General features: G+C 41.3%; 1 protein-coding gene across 1 annotated transcript in view; it reads left to right on the forward strand.

The window, feature by feature from the left end:
* The first annotated feature begins 4963 nt into the window (after nt 1–4963).
* TMLHE (trimethyllysine hydroxylase, epsilon) overlaps nt 4964–25034 on the forward strand; it is a 61323-nt gene continuing 41252 nt past the window's right edge. Inside the window, exons 1-3 of the mRNA XM_061408892.1 lie at nt 4964–5140; nt 16468–16649; nt 23934–24110. Coding sequence (XP_061264876.1) covers nt 16469–16649; nt 23934–24110 — 358 coding nt within the window. The 5' untranslated portion in view covers nt 4964–5140; nt 16468. The remainder of the gene's footprint in view (nt 5141–16467; nt 16650–23933; nt 24111–25034) is intronic.

Here is a 25034-nt window from a genome sequence, read left to right on the forward strand (position 1 = left end):
CAGAAGGGGCAGAGGGGTAGAGAAAGGAAGAGAAAAAAAGAGGGGGAGAGAGAGAAAGAGAGTGTACCAATAAATGTATGAGGAAGAATAGATTAAAGAATGATAGAGAATCTTAATAACATTTGAACCCTTGGTTTTGATCATTCTTGAGGCCTAACTGTACCTTGTCCTTTCCAAGTTCTGAATGTTCCACTCCTACCTTTTTGTGAGACAGCCCATTATCTTTTCATAAATTTTTCTCTTTCACTTTAGTTGCAGGTAGGTTTTTGTGGTTGTTTTTTTTTTTTTTTTTTTTTAGAAAAGAATAACTTTATCCCTTTGCCATGCAAAGGGAGACATAGTGGGCTGCTGCCCCCAAAACCATGTGTCCTCACTTTGGAGAGACAGTGAGAAGTTTTACAGTAATTATTCAAAGAGGAGGTTGTGATCAGCTAGTGGACATTCTTCTGACGGGTTGATGGTGAAATAAGTGGGAGTCAGCATCATCAACCTTCAGGTCCAACTGGCCTGGGGTCTACATGCTTGTGGGCAGCATACAATTGTTAATTGCTAACTGCTCCCACATTGAGAGAGTTTCAATATCTGTAAAGCAAATCTAAGATATTGTTGTGTGTATCCATTTGAGGGGAACCAGGACCCTATCCCAAGGCTGCTCTTGACTGTTCGTTTCTCCCTGGTCTGGCATCCCCTCCCTTCCCTAATTAAGAACTGCTTGAATCTGCCCATTGGAACTCGCATTGGGTCAAGGAGGGTGAGTGAAGGCTGCTTCCTATCATCAAAGAAATGGAGGACACAGGCTTTGTGCCCCAGAATCCCACAGGGCCCTGCACAATATCACTATGTTGTGAGGGAGGAACAGATTTTCTTCTACCCTTCTGGGTTCTTCTGGCTGCACAAAGAATTAAATCAACATAAGACAGATTAAGAGGAGGACATCAAAGTTTAAAAACATGTATATATAGGAGGCTCAGCAATAAAGAATCTGTCTGCAGTGCAGGAGATGCAGGAGACCAGAGTTCGATCCCTGGGTCAGGAAGATCCCCTGGAGGAGGGCATGACAACCCACTGCAGCATTCTCATTGGAGAATCACATGTGTGCCTTTAAACTACTAAAATGCCTTTACAGTGCAAAACTTACTGTACAGGCTACTAAGTTTGTGCTGAACCGTATTCCTGATGAGAGTCAGAAATGTCCATATCCTGTTCATATTCTCATACACAAAATTAATATAATTTTCAGCTTTTACCCAATTTTTATCCATCAGTAGATGAGGGAAGTTTTGTATGGCCTAAACGATTTCTTCTGAAAACCTTTAGGATTCATGTGTTTCTGTATATAGACTAGAATTAATGTTATAGACCAAAGCCTCAACCAAATTCAACATTGCACTGTGTACAGAATATTTATTTTCTGGCTAAAGTCACTTTAAGTTACATAATAAAAGTTACTTTTATTATGAATCTTCATTTTCTTTCTTTTGTAACCTTTCAAAGATTAGAAATTTCTTTTCTAACCTTTCAAAGATTAGAAATTTGAAAGCTTTGAAATCAATTAGAAATTTATTTCAAAGAATCAAAATGGTTGATTCTTTTAGAGATCATTTTGATGAACAAAAATTCAAAATTGCAATACACACTTTGATTCACTTTTCAACAATTCTCAAGGTTATGAACAGCATTAGAAAGCATGAAGGCTTCACTAAAATGCTGATAAAACCAAGATGTAGATGTTGACCAAAGATGATGGCTCCCATACATCATTCCTATACAACAGCTCATTTTAGGCTAGAGCATGCATGCATACTCAATCACTAAGCCATGTCTGACTTTGTGGAAACCCATGGACTGTAGCCTGCCAGGCTCCCCTGTCCATGGGATATCCCAGACAAGAATACTAGAATGAGTTGCCATTTCCTCCTCCAGGGGATCTTCCTGACCCAGGGATTGAACCTACATCCCCTGTGTCTCCTGCATTGCGGGTGGATTCTTTACCACTGCACCACATGGAAAGCTAAACTGTAAAATTAAGGCCTACAGGCCTAATTCTGCCTCCTGTCTATGTTCATAAATAAATGTTAATGGGAATATATCCACGCTCATCATCTAAATATTACCTGTGACTGCTTTTGGTCAATGAATGTGGACTTGAATGGTGGCAGACAGAGACTGCGTGTGCCCCACAAAGCCTAAAATATTTACTATATGACCCTTTGAAAAAAATTGCCAACACTTGGCCTCAAATATTAGCAGTACAAGTGGAGATAAATAGATGAGCAGATTATATTTTTTGAGTCAGAGAAGGAACAAGCCTGGTGAGTTCTAGCAACATAAGGGAAGGCAGGCCAGGGTGGTTAAAACATAAAATAACCCAGATATTACCGTTGGTTTTTCCATTTCTTATTTTGTAGCCATTTACAACCATTGCTTACTAATCAGACATTAACTCACTCATTCAACAAATGTTCTTTAAGTTCCCACTCTGCCCTAGACACTATGTTAGCTGCTTCACATAAACACATACATATCATAATAAGGGAAAACAACAATTAAGTAATTCTAACAGAATCATAACTAACTAACTCTGTGCTCAGTCTTGTCTGACTCTTTGTGACCCCATGGACTACAGCATACCACGCTTCCCTGTCCTTCACTATCTCCCGGAGCTTGCTCAAACTCATGTCCATCGAGTTGGTGATGCCATCCAACTATCTCGTCCTCTGTCGTCCCCTTCTCCTCCCACCTTCAATCTTGCCCAGCATCAGGGTCTTTTCCAATGACTCAGCTCTTCACATCAGGTGGCCAAAGTATTGGAGCTTCAGCTTCAGCATAAGTCCTTCCAACGACTATTCAGGACCTATTTCCTTTAGGATGGACTGGTTGGATTTCCTTGCTGTCCAAGGGACTCTCAAGAGTCTTCTCCAACATCACAGTTCAAAAGCATCAAATCTTCGGCACTCAGCTTTCTTTACGGTCCAACTCTCACATCCATGCATGACTACTGGAAAAACCATAGCTTTGACTAGAGGGACCTTTGTTGGCAAAGTAATGTCTCTGCTTTTTAATATGCTGTCTAGATTGGTCATAGCTTTTATTCCAAGGAGCAAGCATCTTTTAATTTCATGGCTGCAGTCACCATCTGCAGTGATTTTGCAGCCCAAGAAAATAAAGTCTCTCACTGTTTCCATGGAGCCTGATTAACTAGGTTTCAGTGTCAGCCCTGACACTTAACTACTGTGTGATCCTTGTAAAACTGCTTAATTTCTCTGAGCCCCAGTGTCCTTATCCTTAAAGCAAAGATATCCTTATCCTTAAAGCAAGGATAATAATATTATCTATCTTAAATGTTATAAATACTTAGTTCAGCCTTTGGCCTATGGTGGTAAATTTAATAAATGTCGGTTACTATTATTAAGGCAAATGGCTTCTTTTTCCCCAGCTGTTAAACAGGCTTTATCTATCAACCTCTGGCCTCTTTCTGGGTACTTTCTACCTGTTGATTTCAACTTCCCCTTATCGATCTTGTCACTCTAGTTGCTATCGTCATGCTCTTTCCTATTACAGGACCTTTGGTCATACTGTTCCTTCCATCTGGAATGTTCCTTTTCCTGTTTGCCTGGCTAATTCCTATTTGCTCTTTAAACTCCATAGGGCATGAACTCTCTCCAGTTTTTGTTTACTATCTTACACTCAGTGGTTAATACTGCACCTGGAGTTTGGTCGACACTCATTAATGTTTGCTGCATGAGTAAACACGAGTCTGAGTCTATCATCTCACATTATTCAGTATTCTTATGTACATTAATTCACATCCTAGCTATAGCCTTTTTTCTTTCTACTCACTGGTTCTAGATAATGCTCACCAAATATTCACTACACACAAGATTTGTTAGGTTCTGGCTAGGGACTCTGAAAATAAATTTGAAAAATATGAATTTCCAGCTTTCAAGAAGCTACCTGCTCACGGAGGGACACAGGCATGCAAACAGAGAAACTATAATCCAGAATGATAAGTGGTTATACTTGAGGCCTGTGCTTGAGACCATTGGTCACATTGGACTCATGAAAAACCAGAATATACACTTACCTAGGAAAGAAAAGGAAGGATTCATAGAGGAGGTAGTATCTCAATTGAGCCAAAAATAATGAGTAGCAATTTTGAAAATAGACAATTAGGGATAAAGCATTTGGCAGAAAGAATTCCAGGGTAAAAGTATGAAGGGGTTTTTTTCCTTTGTTGGTCCTGACTTCTACAAACCTTTTCCTTTTCTATTACCATTTTGAATAACAATTTGCATGTTCAATAACTACGAGACTGCTCAGTCTCTCATTTTCAATGTCTATACATGACATTTGTTATTTGTTGCTCTCAGTTTTTCCCTTTGCCCTGAATTTCCATCACACATAGTATTTCAGTGAGCTTAATTTGTCCTTCTTTGTCATATGTATACTATTCTTCCGTGTTTGCGTGCCTAAGATGTGTGTTCCTAATGATTCGTTCCATTCTAGCGCTCACTGTACTTAACACTGTACCTGGACCTTGGATTCAAAGTGCTCAACTAAATTGAGGGGAAGCCTGGCGTGCCACAGTCCACGGGGTCGCAAAGGACCGAACACGACCGAGCGCCTGAACAAGAGAGTTGGTGGGAGGCCAGCAGTGAGTGCTGTGTTCACGTAAGCTCAAGAGAGCGGCGGAGTCTATTGGAAGAAGGTAAATTCAGTGAACCTCAATAAAACTACCGGAAATAGGAGCATCCGAGGCGGAGTCCTGAAAAGGCAAGCAAGACGACCTGGGTCTTACACGCATCATTTTATGGGTCCATCTATTTTGCTGTCTGCAACTGATGGTTCCCAATCTGCTAGGAATCGACCTCAGCGACCCGTCTCCATCCTGCTGATTCCAAAGATCCAGCGCGCGCGGCCACCAGTTGCATGCCCGGCGCGAGGCACCGCCCTCCGGCCGGAAGGAGAGGGGCGGGGCCTCCGGGCGGGTAATGGGGCCTCGCGCCGCGGGAGGGGGGAACGTGGGGCTGCCGGTTTCGGGGCCAAAAGCAAAAGGGCGGGCGCAGGGCTGCCTTCCGAGGCTCTCCTCGCTTGCGATTCGTCCACTTGGCTGAATCGGGAGTCGCGACCTCTGGCACAGGTGGGTCCCGCCCCATGGAGCGGGGAAGGGGTGTTCTGGGTGGGTTCGATGAGTGGTGTGGCCGAGGCGCTGGCTTGCAGGCCCGGGGAAGTGAGAGAGTGGCCGCCCCCACCCTGGCTACTTGGGCCCCAGGGCGGTGGTACTTACCTTCACCCTGGCACTGGAGAAGGCCACTTGTGCCTTGCTGCAGGGCTTCCGTTACACGGTGGGAGGCACTTGCGCGACCCAGAGCCCGGAGATCAGCGCGTGGTCTGCTGGACCCAGTGCTTGGGAACAGCTTGCAGAGCTGCAGCAGCCTCGCTTTGGGACTGCTGCCCAGAGGACATAGTCTCAAACTCGAGCAGACTTCCCCGCCCTGGGTCTGTCCTTCACTGTGACCAGCTTTCAGCGAATCCCTCCCATCTCCATGCTTCGCCTGGCTGGGCAGTGCAGTGCACGCTGGAATTCGGTTGTCTGCAGGACCTTGCAGCACCGACTCTTTCTTGCTAATGTTTTCTGCCCAGATAGTACCCTTTCTCAGCCCCTCCGGAGCAGGAAACCTAGCAAGAGGCAGGGCAGGGCCTTGGGGAAGTTAGGCCAGATCTCTCTCTGTTATGCAAACAATTCTGCAAAGCCCAAGGAGGCTTACTTTACCGCCTGCTGGGAAAACTGGAAACAACATTAATTCAATGCCTTGGTTGAATGTTAACTCTAAAGAATGCCCTTCTGAATGCTTTACCATTAAAGAGTTTAACCAGATGATAAATCATTTTCCAAAACCTTATGGGTTGAATGAGCATTGTACACGGTCTGACAAAAAGTCTAATCGGAAAGATTTGGGTGACTTAGCTGTGTACTCAAACGCTGCAAGACAGACCTGAGCTCTCATATGGAGGAATGCTTTCATATGCCATTCCCGTAGAGTTGTCTTTTAGGGTTGCCTCTTAGCTTGGTATTTTCAGGAAACACTCTATTAAAAATTACACTTGATTTTGCATTAACTATAAGGGCAAAGGAGAAGGCAATGGCAACTCACTCCACTACTCTTGCCTGGAAAATCCCATGGACGGAGGAGCCTGGTAGGCTGCAGTCCATGGGGTCACGAAGAGTTGGACACGACTGAGCGACTTCACTTTCATGCATTGGAGAAGGAAATGGCAACCCACTCCAGTGTTCTTGCCTGGAGAATCCCAGAGACGGCGGAGCTTGGTGGGCTGTCATCTATGGGGTCGCACAGAGTCGGACACGACTGAAGCGACAGCAGCAGCATAAGGGCAAAGAATTAGAAACACTATCGAGGGACATGATGCTATCCCTCTAATTCCTTCTCATTAAGGAACTAGTGACAATGATAATGGCAACCATATATTATGCAAAACACTGTAATCTTCACAACCGCAAGAGGTAAATGTGTTTATCTGTCATGATACTTAAAGATGTTATACTTTATCTCATAAGCAGTATGATGAAGGGAATGTTCAAAGGGTGGGTTAAGTCTGGGGGTGTCTTTTGCATGTCCCCCGGTTTCTTAGAAGAATGGTGGACTGGGAGGGATCACTTTCTGATTTTAGTATCTGTATGAGGAACCACAAGCAGCTCTGTATCTCTGCTTGTCAACTTTGGAAACAGCAGTAAAATATCCTAACTGATCACTCATTCTCTGCATTGTTTCTGGCAGCTGTGTTTTCTGCCTGTCAGAATGAGGTGGGGTGGGGTGGACTCAGGCCCTGGGTGAATACACCCTTCTGATGGGAAGAGTCTCTTTCTGCTTGGAGCCAAAGTGAACACGGATCCACAAGCTGGGCACCATTGCGACCCTCTGTCTACAACACCACATGTCCCCCATGCTCATATGGGCTGTACATGCACCTGCTGTTGCCCACATGTAAATAATTTTGCAGGACAATTTACAGGCTTTGGGCAAAATCTGGTCTCTGCCACGCCCACAGGGTTTAAACAAGGAGTGGCCACTGGTTATGAATGGGAATGTCCTTTAGGATGGGGGACCTGATGATTTCCCAAGTGATCAACATGGTGAGGGGGAACTTCTGCTAGACATCTGCTGAGCCGACCTCGTGGGTGAACATAGGACTGGCTGTTTGGCAGGACCCCGTGGAGGCTTTGGCCATATTTTTCCTCTGTTCATTCACACTGTCACTCCGAAGACAATCAGTGAATACTTCCTCTGTGCCAGGATGCTGATCCACTCTGAGATGAGCAGCACAGGAGGACAGTAAGTTTGAGAGGACAACAGAAATTCAACTTGAAGCATGCTAAGTCCGAGGCATCCTCTTCCTCATTCCTAATATCTGATCAGTGCAAAATCTTGCCACTTCTGCGTCCTGAATAATTTTTTGTAAACCCACTCACTTCTCTTTCCTCCCCTGTTACTCAGAATTTCAACCCAGCAACACTCTTTCTTTTTCTGTTAATTACAAAACTGTATTAAAGGATTCAAGTCCTTGCTTGACCCTCAGTCCTCATGGGAAAATCTTCACTCCTACCATAACCACAACAGCAACATCAACAACATACAGCAGCTCAATGAGGCGTGTATGACCCCTAATGAATAATCAAACACACAAACTTTCTGTTTTTCTCTCCTTCCCAAAGTGTTTTTAAAATTTTGTATTGAGATATAATTTACACACCATAAATTTGACTCCTTTTACATGTACTTTCAAGGATTTTTAGTAAATTTATCAAGTGGTGCAACCATCACTGCATCCAACGTTAGCTATTTCTATCACCTCAATAGCATCTCTCTTGCCCATGTGCACTTAGTCCCCATTACCATCCCAACCCCCTTAACAACCACTAACCCACATCATTTTACATTGTTTACATTCACATGCACCACCAGCACCATATAAAAGTTCTAATTTCTCTACATCCTCACCAATATTTTGTCATTTTTCCTCTTAGAAAATGTATAGCTGCCCTTGTGGATGTAAAGTAATATCTCATTTTAGATTTGATGTACATTTCCCTAATGTAAAGATATTGAACATCCTTTCATCTGTCTTGTCCATTTGTAAATGTTCTTTGAAGAAATATCTATCTAATATTTTGCCCATTTTTTCAATTAGGTTATTTCCCTTCCTATTATTGAGATGTAAGATTTTTTAAGTATATTTAGGATACAAGTGCTTTATCAGGTATATCATTTGAATTTTTTTTTTCCTATCTGTGACTTGTCTTTTCATTGTTTAAATATTTTTAGTTTTTTCATTTTTTAATGATGCCTTTTGAAAAGCAAAGGTTTTTAATTCTGGTTAAGCTCAAGTTATCATTTTTCTTTTGCAAATTGTGCTTTTTCATGTTGTATCTAAGAACTCTTTGCTTAATCCAAGGTCATGAAGATTTTCTCCTATATGTGCTTCTGAAAGTTTTATAGTTTAATCTTACATTTATTTCTAATCCATTTTGACTTCTTTTGTGTGTGTGGTGTGAGGTAGGCGGTCTAAAGCTACCTATTTTTTAAGCTGAAGTATGACCTACAATACCATATTACTTCCAGGTGTGCAATATAGTGATTGGATATTTCTATACATTATGAAATTATCACCATGATAAGTCTAGTTACCACCTATCACCATACAAAGATATTATAATGTTATTGGCTATATTCCCTATGTATACATTATGCCCACACAGCTAATTTATTTTGTATCCAGAAGTTTGTACCTCTTAGGATCCCTTATCTGTTTCTCTCATCCCCCATTACTTCCCTCTTCTCTGGCAACGGCCAGTTTGTTCTTTGTTTCTATGAGCCTGTTTCTGTTTTATTTATTCATTTGTATTGTTTTTTACATCTGACACATACCTGAAATCATATGGTATTTCTCTTTCTCTCTTTGACTTATCTCACTCAGCACACTACTCTCTAGGCCCATCAGTGTTATTGAAGATGGCAAGATTTCATCCTTCTTTATGGCTGACTAATATGCCATCATATATACATATCACATCTTCTTTGTCCATTCCTCCATCAATGAACACTTAGGTTGTTTCCATCTTTTGGATATTGTAAGTAATGCTGAATTTTGGGGCATTTGGAGAGAGGACCTTCAGTGTCCACTCTTGAGGCAACTGGCCCCTGGGAAAGTCTGCACCATGCAGGTGCAGAGTAAGACTCCCGTGTCTTACCTGACTGGGCCCCTGGGGAGACATGCCAGGCCCTTGGATACCCATTCACCTTGTGATGTGTGGGCCCTGGTGGGCGGTGGTCATCTCCGTGAGTGGACAGGGCAGCGTTCTGGGCTGGTGGTGGACAGAGACATCAGTCCTGCTCAGGGGTCATGGCGAGTCCCCTGGACCCAAGAGCGCCATTCTATGCTATCTGCTGCGGCAGCCACTGGCAATCGTGATTCAGACTTGAACCCAAGGGAGACAGTCGGTTCCCCCATCATACCAGCCGCATCTTAGGAACCACCACTGTGGACGTGCCAGCCGCCTTACTGGGCAGCGTGGAGAGGCCACCTTGCCTCCATGGCAGGAGGTTCCATGGGACAGTGCTGCTCCAGATCCTTGCACACACATGTGCAAGGACAACCAGCCCCAGAGGAAAGCCTGTGCCACCCCAGTCCAGTTCTCCAAGCCGGGCTGTATTCTCATGCAAATGTGCCAGAGGCCCGAGCTCTGAGCCCTGTTGCCTCCTTGCAGCCCCAGGGCAGGCAGGAGAGAATGGTGTCCCCTACCCATCCGAGTGGGTGAGCCGGCTGTGAGCAATCCAGGAGGACTTCTGGTGTGGGCGCTGGCAGTAGGGTAGGAGTGGGGAACCCTTTGAATACAGTAGAGTGACCATCTCTGACTGCCCCCCACTGGATGCCCAACACCTGTGAAGGCCTCAGTGTGTTGGGAAACCATGGAACTTTCCCCCAAGGCCTGCTTGCTTTGGGAGACTTTGGTTCTCTTGACCTTCCTCTTGGATTCTCTAGAACTTTCTGGCCCAGCTGAGCAAACAGGGGGTTCTGCATTTGGCCCTGGGCTTCCAGGGAAAAGTCATTCCAGTTCCCTTTGCCCTGACCATACACCCACCTGTCTGATCCCTCCAACCTGTAGTCACAGGTCTATTGTCTTTGGGGTTTGATGGTGGGTTTCTTTTTGGACTGTGCAGCTGGTGGGATCTCAGTTGCCTGTGCCTGTATGCTCAATTGGTAAGTCGTGTCCATCTCTTTGCAACCCCATGGACTGCAGCCCGCCAAGCTCCTCTGTCCATGGGATTGTCCGGGCAAGAATCCTGGAATGGGTGGCCATTTCCCTCTCCCGGGGATCTCCCCACCCAGGGATCGAACCCTATCCTGAGTCTCCTATATTGGCAGGCAGATTCTTTACCATCTCACCACCTGGGAAATCTACCTTAGTTCTCCCTGACCATGGATCAGACCCCTGCCTCCTGCAGTGAGAGTGCAGAGTCTTAAGCACTGACCACCAGGTGAAATCTCAGGATTTGTGTTTTCTAGAGGGGACGTGGTGATATATTTTAGGAGGCAGGTCTTTGCTCACTTAGGGGTCGTGGCTGGCAGGTGTGTGATCCTCAAGGATGATGGGGAAGGTATGGGCTTGGTTACAGACTCAGCAGATGCTGAAAAGGTGGGAAGGGAAGGCTGGGGGTGGCGCCCAGGGCTACCCAGGGAGCTATAAGCAGCATCAGTGTCTGGAGGTCCTGTTCCCCCAAGGCCCAGGGGTCCTCCCTTTGCAGAAGTGTGGGGCCCAGCTGCCAAGGTGGGCGGCCAACCTGTTGAGCACGTGGTTGAACTGACACTTGCTGAGGCTTCCTCTCCTGAGCCTGGACTCAGGAACAGCTGGCTGTGATCATACTCTGCTGCTCGGGAAGGGACATGTGTTTCTCCTGATGGAGGAGGGCCCGTTGTTACAGAGGAGCAGTTGAGGCTAGGGGCATGCTTGGGGAGCTTTCACTCCTTCCCCAGACCTTTTGCAGAGACAGAGTGCTAATGAGAGGGTGCTGGGGTCCTCCCCCACCTGACTCCTAAGCTGTCACCCAGCAGGTAGGCCCTCCAGACTTTAGAGCTGTGTTGTAACATGCTTGAGAGTGGGAGGAGGGCAGGGAAGGACCCAACAACTCCCCTTCCTGTCCCCCACAGTTTGGAATGTGAAGTTTTGCACTTAGCTGTGCCACCTGTTGGTTTAATAAAAGTGGCTCAGAGCCACTCCCTTTGTCACCGAGCCCACCTGGCCCTGGGACAGATACCTGCATTGGGTTGTTGGTGTTCAGAATCTCCCAAGGCTGCTCCCTGGAGAACTTTGGGGCTGGCCAGTGCATCGTCTAGTCCCTACAGATTTAAGGTGTTACTATATCCCATGCCAGGCCTCCCTGGTGGGCTGCTGGTGATCCCTAGCTGCCTCACATCCCCAAGAATCATGGATGTATTGGCTCATCCCCATGGTCAGCAAGGTGATGCTAGCAGTAAAGAATCTGCCTCCATTGCAGGTGATGTGAGAGACGTGGGTTCGATCTCTCAGCCAGGAAGATGCCCCTGGAGGAGGGCATGGCAACCTGCTCCAGTATTCTTGCCTGGAGAATGGACAGAGGAGCCTGGTGGGCTACAGTCCATAGGGTTGCACAGAGTCAGACAGGACTGAAGCAACTTAGCATGGAGTCTGAGCATCCCTACAGCAGTGGCAGGATGTGTGAGAACCAGAGAAGATGGAAGGGAGGATTTTAGGAAGCATAGCTCTAGCTTATGAACTAAATTCACATGGAAATGTTTGTTGAGGGTCACAACTAACGATCGGAATCATTAAAAAAAAATAACGCCGCATTGAAACACACAGGTACATATATATTTTCAAGTTACTATTTTGGGTTTTTAAGGTACATGCCCAGGAGTGTTATTGCTGGATCATATGGTATCTCTGGTTTTAATTTTTTAAGCAACCCCCATACTGTTTTCCTTAGTGACTGTACCAATTTACATTCCCATCAACAGTGTTGGAGGGCTCCCTTTTCTCTACATCCTTGCCAATACTTGTTACTTGTTGGGTTTTTGATAATAGCCTTTATGACAGATAGGTGGTGGTATCTCATTGTGGTTTAGATTTGCATTTACCCTTTTCCACAGAGATTAGACCTACATCATGACACAACTCTCCTGGACTTCTCAGACTCTGTCTCTATTTTCTGTCAAATGTTTCCCCAGATAAACCACTTGCACAATCTGTGCCTGTCATGGCACCTCCTTTTCAAAGGACCTGGACTAATGCAGTTGTCAACATTACAGATTGGGATATTTCTCATAGAATATACATTTCTGGCTCCTCTCAAATATGGCAACATTAAGACTCTCTGGCAATAATTAGCTAGAGCTACGTAGTGGCTAGGATTTTTGGACAGATCAAGCATTCTTCGATTCACCCATCTCACCACAGTCCCCTATTGTCTCTTATGCTTCACCTATTTATGTTTCTTGCCTAGACCCTGTGGACATTTAATTTTGAGACCCTCATGTAAAGGAGCATCCTCTTAACTCATGCAGTCCAATATATTCTTGCACTAGTTAAACCCAGACAAAGATACGTATGACAGATGCAATCTCAGCTTAGAGCTTTTGCTTTGGCCTCCTTTAAACCAGAACGATATCATCATGCACAATTCCCTTTTTGTTCAAACGTCATTTTTCTCAATAAAGTCTACCCTGATCACCATGTTTAAAAGTCCTACTTCCTTCAGCACACCCCTTTATCCTGCTGCATCGCTCTGACTGCCTTCTAATATTTATTGATTATATTTATCTTTGTCCTTCCACTAGAAGATAAGCTCCATGAAAGCAGTCATTTTTGTTTGTTTTGTTCCCTGATAAATCCCAAGTGCCTAAAATAGTTTCTGGCACAAAGTTGACCCCCAATAAATATGTGTTAAATGAATTGAGCAGGAATAATAATGAGAGGGAGAAATACAGTAGGCAGAGGAAACCGCATATGTGAAGGCACTGAGGCACGGGGCAAGATAGATGGGGCCAGGAGATGCGTCAATAGTTTTGTCTGCCCTCAAGGAGCTCTCAGCGAATGGAAGAGAGAAGTAATTAAATGGGTAATTATTGGATGTGTTGTAAGCTCATAAGGATATGCACAAAGTGCTGTGAGAACACTGGGTAGGCAGCTCCTAACTCTTCCTAGGGCGGTTAGGAAGATTTTACAAAGGTGACATTTGAGCTAGGTCTCAGGCAGGAGAGTGATATGCTTAAAGTGTTTTAAGAAAATTAATCTGGCAGTAGTATGGAAGGTGGATTGGAATATGGATAGAATGGAGGCAAGGAAACCATCTAGTCTATGGCAGTAGTCCAGGTATGAGCTGATGAAGGCATCTATAGGAATGGAAAGAGAAGAACAAATCTGAGAGACATTTGAAAGGAAAAATTGACAGAGGCTAAATGGACTCTTGGCTTTAAGCCTTTTAGGAGGGAATGCTTCTTCCTTAGCAATAACCATGCAAAGGTTCAGATTGACCTATTATGTAATTGCTTACTCTGACTAGAATTTCTAGCGATTGCTGTTCTCCAAAAGTTTCTCTTAGGATGATTGATACTTGATGGACCTTAATTTACATTACGATGGCGTTAGACTCTAAAGATTGGGAAGCTCTCAAAAACATCATTTCGACCATGAAACAGCAAATTATCCTATTAAAGGAGAACTGAGGGAAGCCATGGGTTGCAGGGGAAGTTTTACAATGACCTCATAGGTGCTATTTTTCTTTTTAAAGAATAATATATAAAACAATGAAAAGAAGGATGAATATAGCAGATGGCACGTTCCTAAAGGATTAGTATTTGAAAGGATTAAGGCCCAAAATTATCTCGAGCTTGTATAAACATGTATTTGCAAAGACAGGACAATGTTAACTATGTTCTCAGAAGGAAAAAGTACATGTGTCCTGGGTTGGATAAGTTATAACTTGATATTGTTTAACAATTCCCAATGATCAAAAGAATTAATAAGAATAAAGAAAGGTGCTTTAACACTTAATTTATATAAGTATACTACCACTTCTAACAAAGAAGGAGGAAGTTTTCAATCTACTAATCAATGAGCTAAATATGTCCTTGGTTAGCTTCTAGAACAGGTTTTCAAGTAAACAAATACCTAGAAAATTGCAAAGTTATCAACAAAGACATTCCACACAGATCTAATTTTATTAGAGGTGTTTATGGAAATATGACAGCTATAACATGTACATTGAATGAATGCAATTTCAGCAAGATTTTAACAAGTCTTTTATGATACCCTTGAGAACAAGAATTATGAATCCATATTGGTGGGTTATATAATTAATACAATTATATATTAATAACCATACTCAAAGAGTGCTGATCGCAGACCATAAGCAATGGAAGAATTTGAGATGGCCTATTGCAAACCCTACCTTTGGTTTGATCTCATCAACACTTTCATTACTTAAGTGAAGATTTAGAGCAGACACCTTACCAGATTTAAAGATGCTATGAAACTCGAAGAAAATTAATTCAATCCAATGTCCACAAATGTTTATGAAATTCTCCTAAGTACTAGGAACCATGCTAGATGTTAGGGTACAAACATGAATGACCCATAGATTTCCTGTTGAGATGTATCCAGGTCTTACTGGTAGTAAAGCATAAAAACATATAATTTATTTTTTTTTAATTTTTGCAATCATCAGAATTTAATTTTAGAGCATTTACATCCCTGCAAAAAGAAACTGCCCACATATTAGCTGTCATTCCCCAATTCCTCCCTCCCCACTGCTCCAGCTGGAGACAAGCACTAATCTACCTTTTATCTCTTTGAATTTGCCTTTTCTGGACATTTCATGTAAATGGGATCATATAGCATATGGCCTTTTGTGTCTGACTTCTTTTTGTTTATATTGGAGTATAGCCAATTAACAATGTCATAATAGAAAGGCATACAATTTCAACCAAATGTATTGAGAAGGAAGACAGAGGCATAAACAGACTGTTATGAGAGAACTAAAGAAAGCTGCTAGTTCATTCTGAGAATCTAGGGAAGAATTCTTAGATGAGATGATATATCTCCACTGATTCTTAAAAGATGAATAGAAGAGAGTAGGAAGGGCTTCCACTTTAGAGGAACAAATAGCATGAACAAGAGTTTCTCAAAATTTAGAAAGTATAGTGAGTCTGGGAAACTATGAACAAAATAAGTACAAGGAAGTAAATAATAGGAAGTCAGGCTGAGAGGTGGCCTAGGATCAGGTAATTGGAGGCATTACCTAATATGATGACTAAATTGGGCTTTTCCCAGAAGACCATGTGCTTAGTTGCTCAGTCATGTCCAGCTCTTTGTGACCCCCATGGACTGCAGTCTGCCAGGCTCCTCTGTCCATGGGATTTTCCAGGCAAGAATACTGGTGTGGGTTGCCATGCCCTCCTCCAGGGGTGAAAACCCTAACCTATTTCAGAAACCTCCCTCAGTCATCAGCAAATTATTTTATATCTCTAGCTATGGACTTGGTATATGTGATTGGTTTCATCCCCCATCCGCATGAAATTCAGTTCCTTTATCAACTTTTACCACATAGTAACATGTACACATCCACTCAAAGCAAGCATTTTTGCAAGGAGTTATTGAGAAGGTTCACATCAAGCTCCATATTGCTTCTCTGCAGTGGCATGACCTTCTTCTTTTTTTCCCACAAGATGAATGAATTCCTTTTAAGATCATATGCAAATGGTGTCATTTTATTAATATTTATGAAAGCATCACACTCAGGTTGTCATCAACTCCGAGAAAGGTACTTTTGCCAGTAGATATAGCTTATCCCTAATAACAATAATGATGAGGATGGTTAGAATGATAACAGCTAACATATATAGGTCTTACTATGTGACAACACAGTTCTAAGTACACTAAACCCATGAGATAAGTATTATTGTTATACTCATTTTACAGAACAGGAAACAGAGTCACTGAAAGTTTAAAAAACTCCCACAATTACACATAATCAGTGGAAAAGAAAGTTTCAAGGCATCAAGATGAGGGTGATCAATAGTGTCACAGTGATGAGTCCCAGAAGGACAAGATCTAAAAAGGCAACCCTTACATGTGGTTGGAAGATTAGAATTAGTGATTTTCTAAAGAACCACTTCAGTTAGATAGTGAGATAGAAGCAAGATTACAGTGCATAATACGAGTGGCTGGTAAGAAAATAGAAGTAATGGTTATCGACCACTTATGGTTAGCTTTTCAGAATTTCTCCTTTAATGCTCTGTGGTTGAGATAAGAAAATCAATTATTTTACATAGTTACATATGTAGTGTTATTCCTATAGCCTTATAAACCTTGTTTTATATTGTTACTAACACTCTCGTTGTTGAATTTTCTAGGATGTGGTGTCACAGGTTGTCCCACCTACAAAGCAGGCTCCAGGACCTGCTGAGGGGACGGGTCACACGTTGGGCCCTTCAACAGTCCAACTTCAAAAGCTTATTTCCACTAGCCATCTATTGGCACCATACAGCCTCCAAGTCTCTGAATTGTGTTTGGCAGCAACATGAAGATCATTTTGGTAAGACGTGTAGAGACAGATACTTTATTTTTAATTGTGATAAAAAAGTAACATAAAATATATCATCTTAACCATTTTAAGTATAAACTTCAGTAAGTGTAAAGTATATTTACATCATCGTGCAATGACACATACTTTTCATGTGGACTGAAAATACTTTCTGTGGAGTTGTGACAACTTCTAGCCATGTATTTCCAGGATTCTTTTACAGGTTGTGAGAAAGACAGAAATAATATGGGGTAATAGTAAAATCTCATCCCAGCTAGGGGAAGGGAGGTCTGCCATGGTCCACCCCACTTTGTCTCCCCGGGTCATCTAAGGAAAAAGGAAAGAAAAAATCAAAGCCTCAGTATACAGGGGAGGGAGCTCAGTGGTAAAGAATCCGCCTGACAATGCAGGAGACATGGGTTCAATCCCTGGGTCGAGAAGATGCCTTGAAGGAGGAAATGGCAAACCACTCTAGGATTCTTGCCTGAGAAATCCCACGGACAGAGGAGCCTGGCAGGTGTTGCAGAGAGGTGGACACGATTGAGTGACTGAGCTTGAGTGTACTCTACAGGGAAGAGAATTTCAAAGACATAGACTGGAAATTCTACAGCCAGGGAAGGTATTAGGTGGCAGAGGGGCCAAAAGCTTTACTCCTGTGTTTTAGTTTCCTGGCACTGCTATGATAAATTTACCATGAACTAGTCAACAGAGAACAGCAGAAATTCTTTCACAGTTCTAAAGGTAGAAAATCTGAAATGAAGTTGTTGGCAGGGCCATGTCCTCTCTGAAGGCTCTAGGAGAGAATTCTTTCTTCCCTCTCATTGGTATTATTTGGCTTGTGGCAACATCACTCCACTGTTTGCCTCCATCATTACATAACCTTCTTTACTGGGTCTCTTCTGTGTGTTCCAATTTCTGTCTCCTTATAAGGGCACCTTCAGTGGATTGAGGGCCCACCCAAATCCAGTATGACCTCATCCTGTCTTGATTATCTTCAAATGTACTATTTCCAAATGAGGTCTCATTCACAGGTATTAGAGGTGAGAACTTCAGCATATCTTTTGGGGGAATACAGTTCAACTTACAATACCCTGGAAAGGGCCAAAAGCAACTGTGAGGACCATACTCCCAAGACACAGACCCACGATGCACTCCAAAGACTTAGACTTAATCCCAAGATCAGAGAATTCCCTTTCCTCCCCTGGCTCCAGCAAGCTAATAAGTCTTCGCTAAAATAGCAGTGGATGACAGCTACAAACACTGTCTCGGACATGAAGCACCAAGAAAAGGGGCAAGGCCAAGAGGGGAGGTAAAAACAAGATCACTAAAGGGATTTAAAGCCTCTGGGACTCATAGACAGAGCAAACATCAGACATAGCGCAACTCTTGGTCAGATTGATATAAATAGTCACCATGAAGTCCTATTCACTTCAGTATCTACTGCTCTATACAATATGTCTGGCTGTCAACAACAAGCACAAAATTACAAAACATACATGCTAAAAGGCAAGAAATAACACAAGTTGAAGAGAAAAAGCACCATCAGAACTAGACTCACATGTGACATATGTATTGAAATTTTCAGTCAGGAAATTTAAAATAACTGTGGTTAATATTTTAAGGATTCTAAATGGAAGAGGTAGACAAAATGGAAGACCAGATGGATAGTGTCAACAGAGTGATAGAAAAATACAAGAAAGAATCAAAAAGAAATCAGAAGCATAGTAACAGGAATGAAGAATGACTTTGTGGGGCTTATCAGACACACCCACGAATAGAATCAGTGAATGTAAAAATAGGTCATTAAAAATTACCTACACTGAAATGAACAGAGAAAATGAGAGTGGAAACAAACAAACAAACAAACAAACACATAACAGAGTATTCAGGAAATGTGGAATGGTAGCAAAAGGTATATAATATACATGAATGGAATACTAAAAGAAGAAAGAAAGAACTAAGTGGAAGAAATATTTGATGAAATAATTTCTGAAAGCTTTCCAAAATGCATGACAAACACCAAACCACATATCCAAGAAGTTTAGAGAAGCTTAGGATACATTTTAAAAACCCATGCACACACAAACACAACCCCACACTTAGGCAAAAGAGCAAAAACAAAGAGCAAATCTTGAAGGCAGTCAAAGGAGAGAAAAACACTTTACCTACAGAGAAAGATGAGAATTATGTAAAGTTCTCATGAGAAACTATACAAGCAGGAACACAATGGAATGACAATTTTAAGACATTAAAGGGAGGAAAAAAACTGCCACCTATGATTCTATATCCAGCAATCCTTCAAAAGTGATAAGAGAAATAGACTTTCTCATCTAACTTCTCAAAATATTGTAAAAGAATTTCTTCTGGCAGAAGAAAAATGATATAGGTAACAAACTTGGATCTACATAAAAATAAAGAGTGTTAGAAAGGAGTGAAGATAAAAAACAAACTTTTCTCCTTCTGAATTACATGAAATTTTAACTATTTAAATGGTAATAGCAATGTGTTTGGTGTTCATAGCACATATAAAAATGAAATAAGTGACAATAATATGACAGGATAGGAGGAAGAAATTAGGAATATTCTATTTATAATACCAAGTTCTAACTAGGATGATGAGGAATCAGAACTCTTTTTCATAGTTAGTGGTATGCAAAATACTATACAACTTTGAGTGACACTTTAGATTTATTTAAAAGTGGGCTTAGATTATTTAAAATGTACATTGTAAACATTTGGAAGAATAATTTTTAAATGTTTTTAAAAATAGTGTGAATAATAAGTCAATGGAATCATAAATATACAATGAAAATCAGAAAGACAGAGAAAGAAGAAAAAAATGGAGGTAAGGAATAAATAAAACTATAGAAAACAGCAAGAAGGCAGATTTAAAGTCAACTACATTGGTAATCTCTTCAAATATAAATTGTCTGATCATACCAGTCAAAATACAAAAATTGTCAAAATGAATCAAAAAATATTCACCTACATGTCGTCTACAAGAAACACGCTTTAAATGTAAAGACTCAGAATAAAAGTTAAGGGATGAGGTGGGGACAGAGGATATATGGATCTCTCTGAACCTTTGTCTCAGTTTTGCTGTGAACCTAAAACTTTATTCTTTAACTTAAGTTGTTGTTGTTCAGTTGCTCAATCATGTCTGACTCTTTGCAATCCTATGAACTACAGCAAACCAGGTTTCCCCTGTCCTTTACCATCACCATATCCTGGAGCTTGCTCCAACTCACGTCCACTGAGTCGATGATGCCATCCAACCATCTTGTCCTCTGTCATTGTCTTCTCCTCCCGCCTTCAACCTTCAGGTCTTTTCCAAAGAGTCAGCTCTTTGCATCAGGTGGTCAAAGTATTAGAGCTTCAGCTATAGCATCAGTCCTTCCAACCAATATTGAGGGTTGATTTCCTTTAGGATTGACTGGTTTGACCTCCTAGCAATCTGAGGGACTCTCAAGGGTCTTCCCCAATACCACAATTTGAAAGCATCAATTCTTTGGTGCTTAGCCTTCTTTATGGTCCAATTCTCAAATCTGTATATGACTACTGGAAAAACCATAGTTTTGACTATATGGGCCTTTGTAGGCAAAGTGATGTTTCTGCTTTTTAATTCACTGTGAATGTTTGTCATAGTCTTTCTTCCATGGAGGAAGTGTCTTTTAATTTCATGGCTGCAGTCACTGTCCACAGTGATTTTGGAGCCCATGAAAATAAAATCTATCACTGCTTCCTCTTTTTCCCCTTTCATTTGCCATGAAGTGATGTGACCCAATGCCATGATCTTAGGTTTTTGAATGTTGAGTTTCAAGCCAGCTTTTTCACTCTCCTCTTTCACCCACATCAAGAGTCTCTTTAGTTCTTCTTCCCTTTCTGCCATTAGAGTGGTATCATCTGCATATCTGAGGTTGTTGATGTTTCTCTCAGAAATCTTGATTCCAGCTTGTGATTCGTCCAGCTCAGCATTTCACACAATGTAATATGTATATAAGTTAAATAAGCAGGGTGACAGTATACAGCCTTGACACTCTCCTTTCCCAATTTTGAACCAATCCGTTGTTTCATGTAAGGTTCCAACTGTTGCTTCTTGACCTGCATACGGGTTTCTCAGAAGGCAGGTAAAGTGATCTGGTATTCTCATCTCTTTAAGGATTTTCCACAGTTTTTTGTGATTCATACAGTCAAAGGCTTTAGCATAGTCAATGAACCAGAAGTAGATGTTTTTCTGGAACTCCCTTGTTTTCTCCATGGTCCAACGCATGTTGGTAATTTGACCTCTGGTTCCTCTGTCTTTTCTAAACCTAGCTTGTACATCTGGAAGTTCTCAGTTCACGTACTGCTGAAGCCTAGCTTGAAGAATTTTGAGCATTACCTTGCTAACATGTGAAATGAGTGAAATTATGTGGTAGTTTGAACAGTATTTGGCATTGCCCTTCTTTGGGATTGGAATGAAAACTGACCTTTTCCAGTCCTGTGGCCACTGCTGAGTGTTCCAAATTTGCTGGCATATTGAGTGCAGCACTCTCACAGCTTTGTCTTAAGGATTTGCAAGAGCTCAGCTGGAATTCCATCACCTCCACTCACTTTGTTCATTGTGATGCTTCCTAAGGCCCACTTGACTTCACACTCCAGGATGTCTGGCTCTAAGTGACTGACCACACCATCATGGTTATCTGGGTCATTAAGACCTTTTTTGTACAGTTCTGTGTATTCTTGGCACCTGTTCTTAATATCTTCTGCTTCTGTTAGGTCCTTACCTTTTTCTGTCCTTTAATCATGCTATCCTTATGTTAAATATTCGCTTGGTATCTCTAATTTTCTTGAAGAGATCTCTAGTCTTCCCCATTCTATTGTTTTCCTCTATTTCTTTGCATTGTTCACTTAAGAAGGCTTTCTTATCTCTCCTTGTTGTTCTCTGGACCTCTGAATTCAGTTGGGTATATTTTTCCCTTTCTCCTTTGTCTTTTGCTTTTCTTCTTTCCTCAGCTATTTGTAAAGCCTCCTCAGACAACCACTTTGACTTGTTGCATTTCTTTTTCTTTGTGATGGTTTCAGTCACTGACTCCCATACATAGTTACAAACCTCTGTCCATAGTTCTTCAGGCACTCTATCAGATTTAATCTGTTGAATCTATTCCTTACCTCCATTGTATAATCATAAGGGTTTGATTAAGGTCATACCTAAATGGTCTGGTGGTTTTCCTTACTTTCTTCAGTTTAAGCCTCAGTTTTGCATAAGGATCTCATGATCTGAGCTACAGTCAGCTCCACGTCTTGTTTTTACTGACTCTATAGAGCTTCTCTATCTTTGACTGCAAAGAACATAATCAATTTGAGTTTGGTATTGATCTCCACATATGTCTGTGTACGGAGTGGTCTCTTGTGTTGTTGGCAGAGGGTGTTTGCTATGAGCAGTGCATTCTCTTGGCAAAACTCTCTTAGCCTTTGCACTGCTTCATCTTTAACTCTAAGGTCCAACTTGCCTGTGATTCCAGGTATCTCTTGGCTTCCTAATTTTACATTCCAATCCCCTCTGATGAAAAAGACATTTTGGGGGGATGTTAGTTCTAGAAGGTGTTGTAGGTCTTCATAGAACCAATCAACTTCAGCTTCTTTGGCATTAGTGGTTGAGGCATAGACTTGGATCACTGTGATGTTGAATGGTTTGTCTTGGAAACAGACTGAAATCATTCTGTCGTTTATTAGATTGTACCCAAGTACTGCATTTCAGACTCTTTTGTTGACTATGATGGCTACTCCATTTCTTCTTAGGGATTCTTGCCCACAGTAGTAGATACAATGGTCATCTGAGTTAAATTTGCCCATTCCTGTCCATTTTAGTTCACCGATTCCTAAGATTTTGATGTGCTTGCCATCTCCTGCTTGCCCACATTCAATTTACCTTGATTCATAGACCTAACCTTCCTGGTTCCTATGCAATATTGTTATTTACAGCATCTGGCTTTACTTTCCCAACCAGACACATCCACAACTAAGCATCATTTCCGGTTTGGCCCAGCCTCTTCATTCTTTCTGAAGCTATTAGTAATTGCCCTCCACTCTTCCCCAGTAGCTTGTTGGACAGCTCCTGACCTGGGGGGCTCATCTTTAATTGTCATATCTTTTTGCCTTATCATATTGCCCATGGAGTTCTTGAGGCAAGAATACTGGAGTAGTTTGCCACGTCCTCCTCCAGTGGACCACATTTTGTCAGAATTCTCCACTATGACCTGTCCATCTTGGGTGGCCCTGCACAGCATAGCTCATTGAGTTAGACAAGCCCCTTCACCTGAACAAGGCTATGATCCATGAATGGATGGTACAGTTTAGTGGCCAGCCAACAATTGGGCAGAGGTTAAGCTAAAACCCTTTAGCCAATAAGGTTTCCACTCTTTTTCTTTGTCAAAAGTATTACTTTGTTAATTCTGAATATGAATCTTGGAATTAGTCTGTCCAGTACATGAAAATTTTCACAGGGATTTGGGTTGGAAGTACATGGAGTTTTATGTATTAATTTATGGAAGAACTTCTGTCTTTTCATTTTTGAATCTGCCCAACTGTGAGCATATTTTTCCATTCAAGTTTCCTTCAAGTCCTTCAGAATTTCTCCACAGTTATCTTCCACATTTTCATTTATTCCCAGACACTTTATAGTTTTTATTCCTGTTATAAATTTGATATCATTTTTATTTACCCTGTCTAAATGAATAATCTGATAGAGTGTTTGATATTTTTTGGTAACTTTTTTTTTTGATACATCTTCAAGCTAATAGGAAAGTTGCAAGAATAGTTCAAGGACCTCCTTTATATCCTCTATCCATGTTCATTTTCGAAATTTAGAACTCTTATCTGTTTTGAGTTTATCTTGGAAACCTGGTGACAATATGAGGTATGGACTCGATTTTATAGTTTTCCAAATGATTATCAGTTGTCCTGACACCATTTACTTAAAAAGTCATATTTTTCACAGTGATTATATGTGTCAGTTTTTACTAACCAAATTTCTATGTGCATTCATGTATATTTTTTTACTTTTTATACTCTTCTGTTGTTTTGTCTGCCTATTCCTATACCAACATCACACTATTTTAATTGTAGAAGTTCCATGCTATATTTTAATAGTAGGGGGCCAGTGTCCCTCGCATTGCCCTTGTTCATTTGTTGGTAGAAGACTTTTTGAAGGGAGTTTTCTGAATCCAGATTTTTTAGTTTTCCTAAATATTTTATTGTTTTTATAGAATAAATAACGTAATAAATACTAATAAAAGAATGTGATCTTTTCCCTAGAACTGCAATATGCTAACAATGTGATGCGCTTTGATTATGTCTGGCTTCGAGACCACTGCCGCTCAGCATCTTGCTACAACTCTAAGACTCACCAGCGCAGCCTAGACACTGCCAGCGTGGATTTATGTATCCAGCCACAGACCATTCATCTGGATGAGACCACACTCTTTTTCACTTGTGAGTGGACAGGAGACATGGTCTTCTATGGGTACTTTTTTAAAGAACAATTGTTTTATAAAAAATGGTTTGCCCCTTTACAAAGTAGGATATTCTTTTAGTTACTCTTCCTTTTTCCTTTCTTTGGCAGCATTTCTTTTGTGTACCTTTTATTTTTGTTCTTAAATGAAATTGTTATAATCTACAGCTAACATCATAGTTTTGAAAAATATTTTTCCAGCTTTATTGAGATATATTTGACGTATCTGTATATATTGTGAAATGACCACGATAAGCTTAGTTAACACATTCATCACCTCACATAATTAGCACATTTGCATTGTGGCTAGAGTATTAATGATTTACTATCTTAGTAACTTTCAATATACAATACAGTATTGTTAAGTATATCACTTTGCTATACATCAGATCTCCAGAACTTATTCATCTTATAACTGGAAAATTGTAGCGTTGATGAACATCTTCCATTTCTTCAAACCCGTAGCCTCAGGCAACCATCAATCTACTCTCTGTAGACAGTATTTATCTTTCTCTGTCTGACTTATTTCACATAATACACTCAAGGTCTATCTATCAATGTTGTTGCTAATTGCAGGAATGCCTTCGTTTTATGGCTGAATAATATTCCACTGTATTTATATACCACATTTTATTTATCTATTTATGCATCGATGAACACTTAGGTTGTTTCCACGTCTTGGCTATTATAAATTGTGTGGCTATGAACATTAGGGTGCATGTATCTTTTTGAAACAATGATTTTATTTCCTTTGGATATATGCTCAGAAGTGGGATTGTTGGATGATATGGTTCTTTCATTTTTGATTTTTTCCAAAGTGGCTACACCAATTTAGACTCCAATCAACAGTGTAGGAGAAGTCCCTTCTCTCCATACCCTCACCAACATTTGTTGTATGTTGTCTT

Source organism: Bos javanicus, chromosome X (assembly GCF_032452875.1).
Source record: "Bos javanicus breed banteng chromosome X, ARS-OSU_banteng_1.0, whole genome shotgun sequence".
Taxonomy (NCBI): Eukaryota; Metazoa; Chordata; class Mammalia; order Artiodactyla; family Bovidae; genus Bos; species Bos javanicus.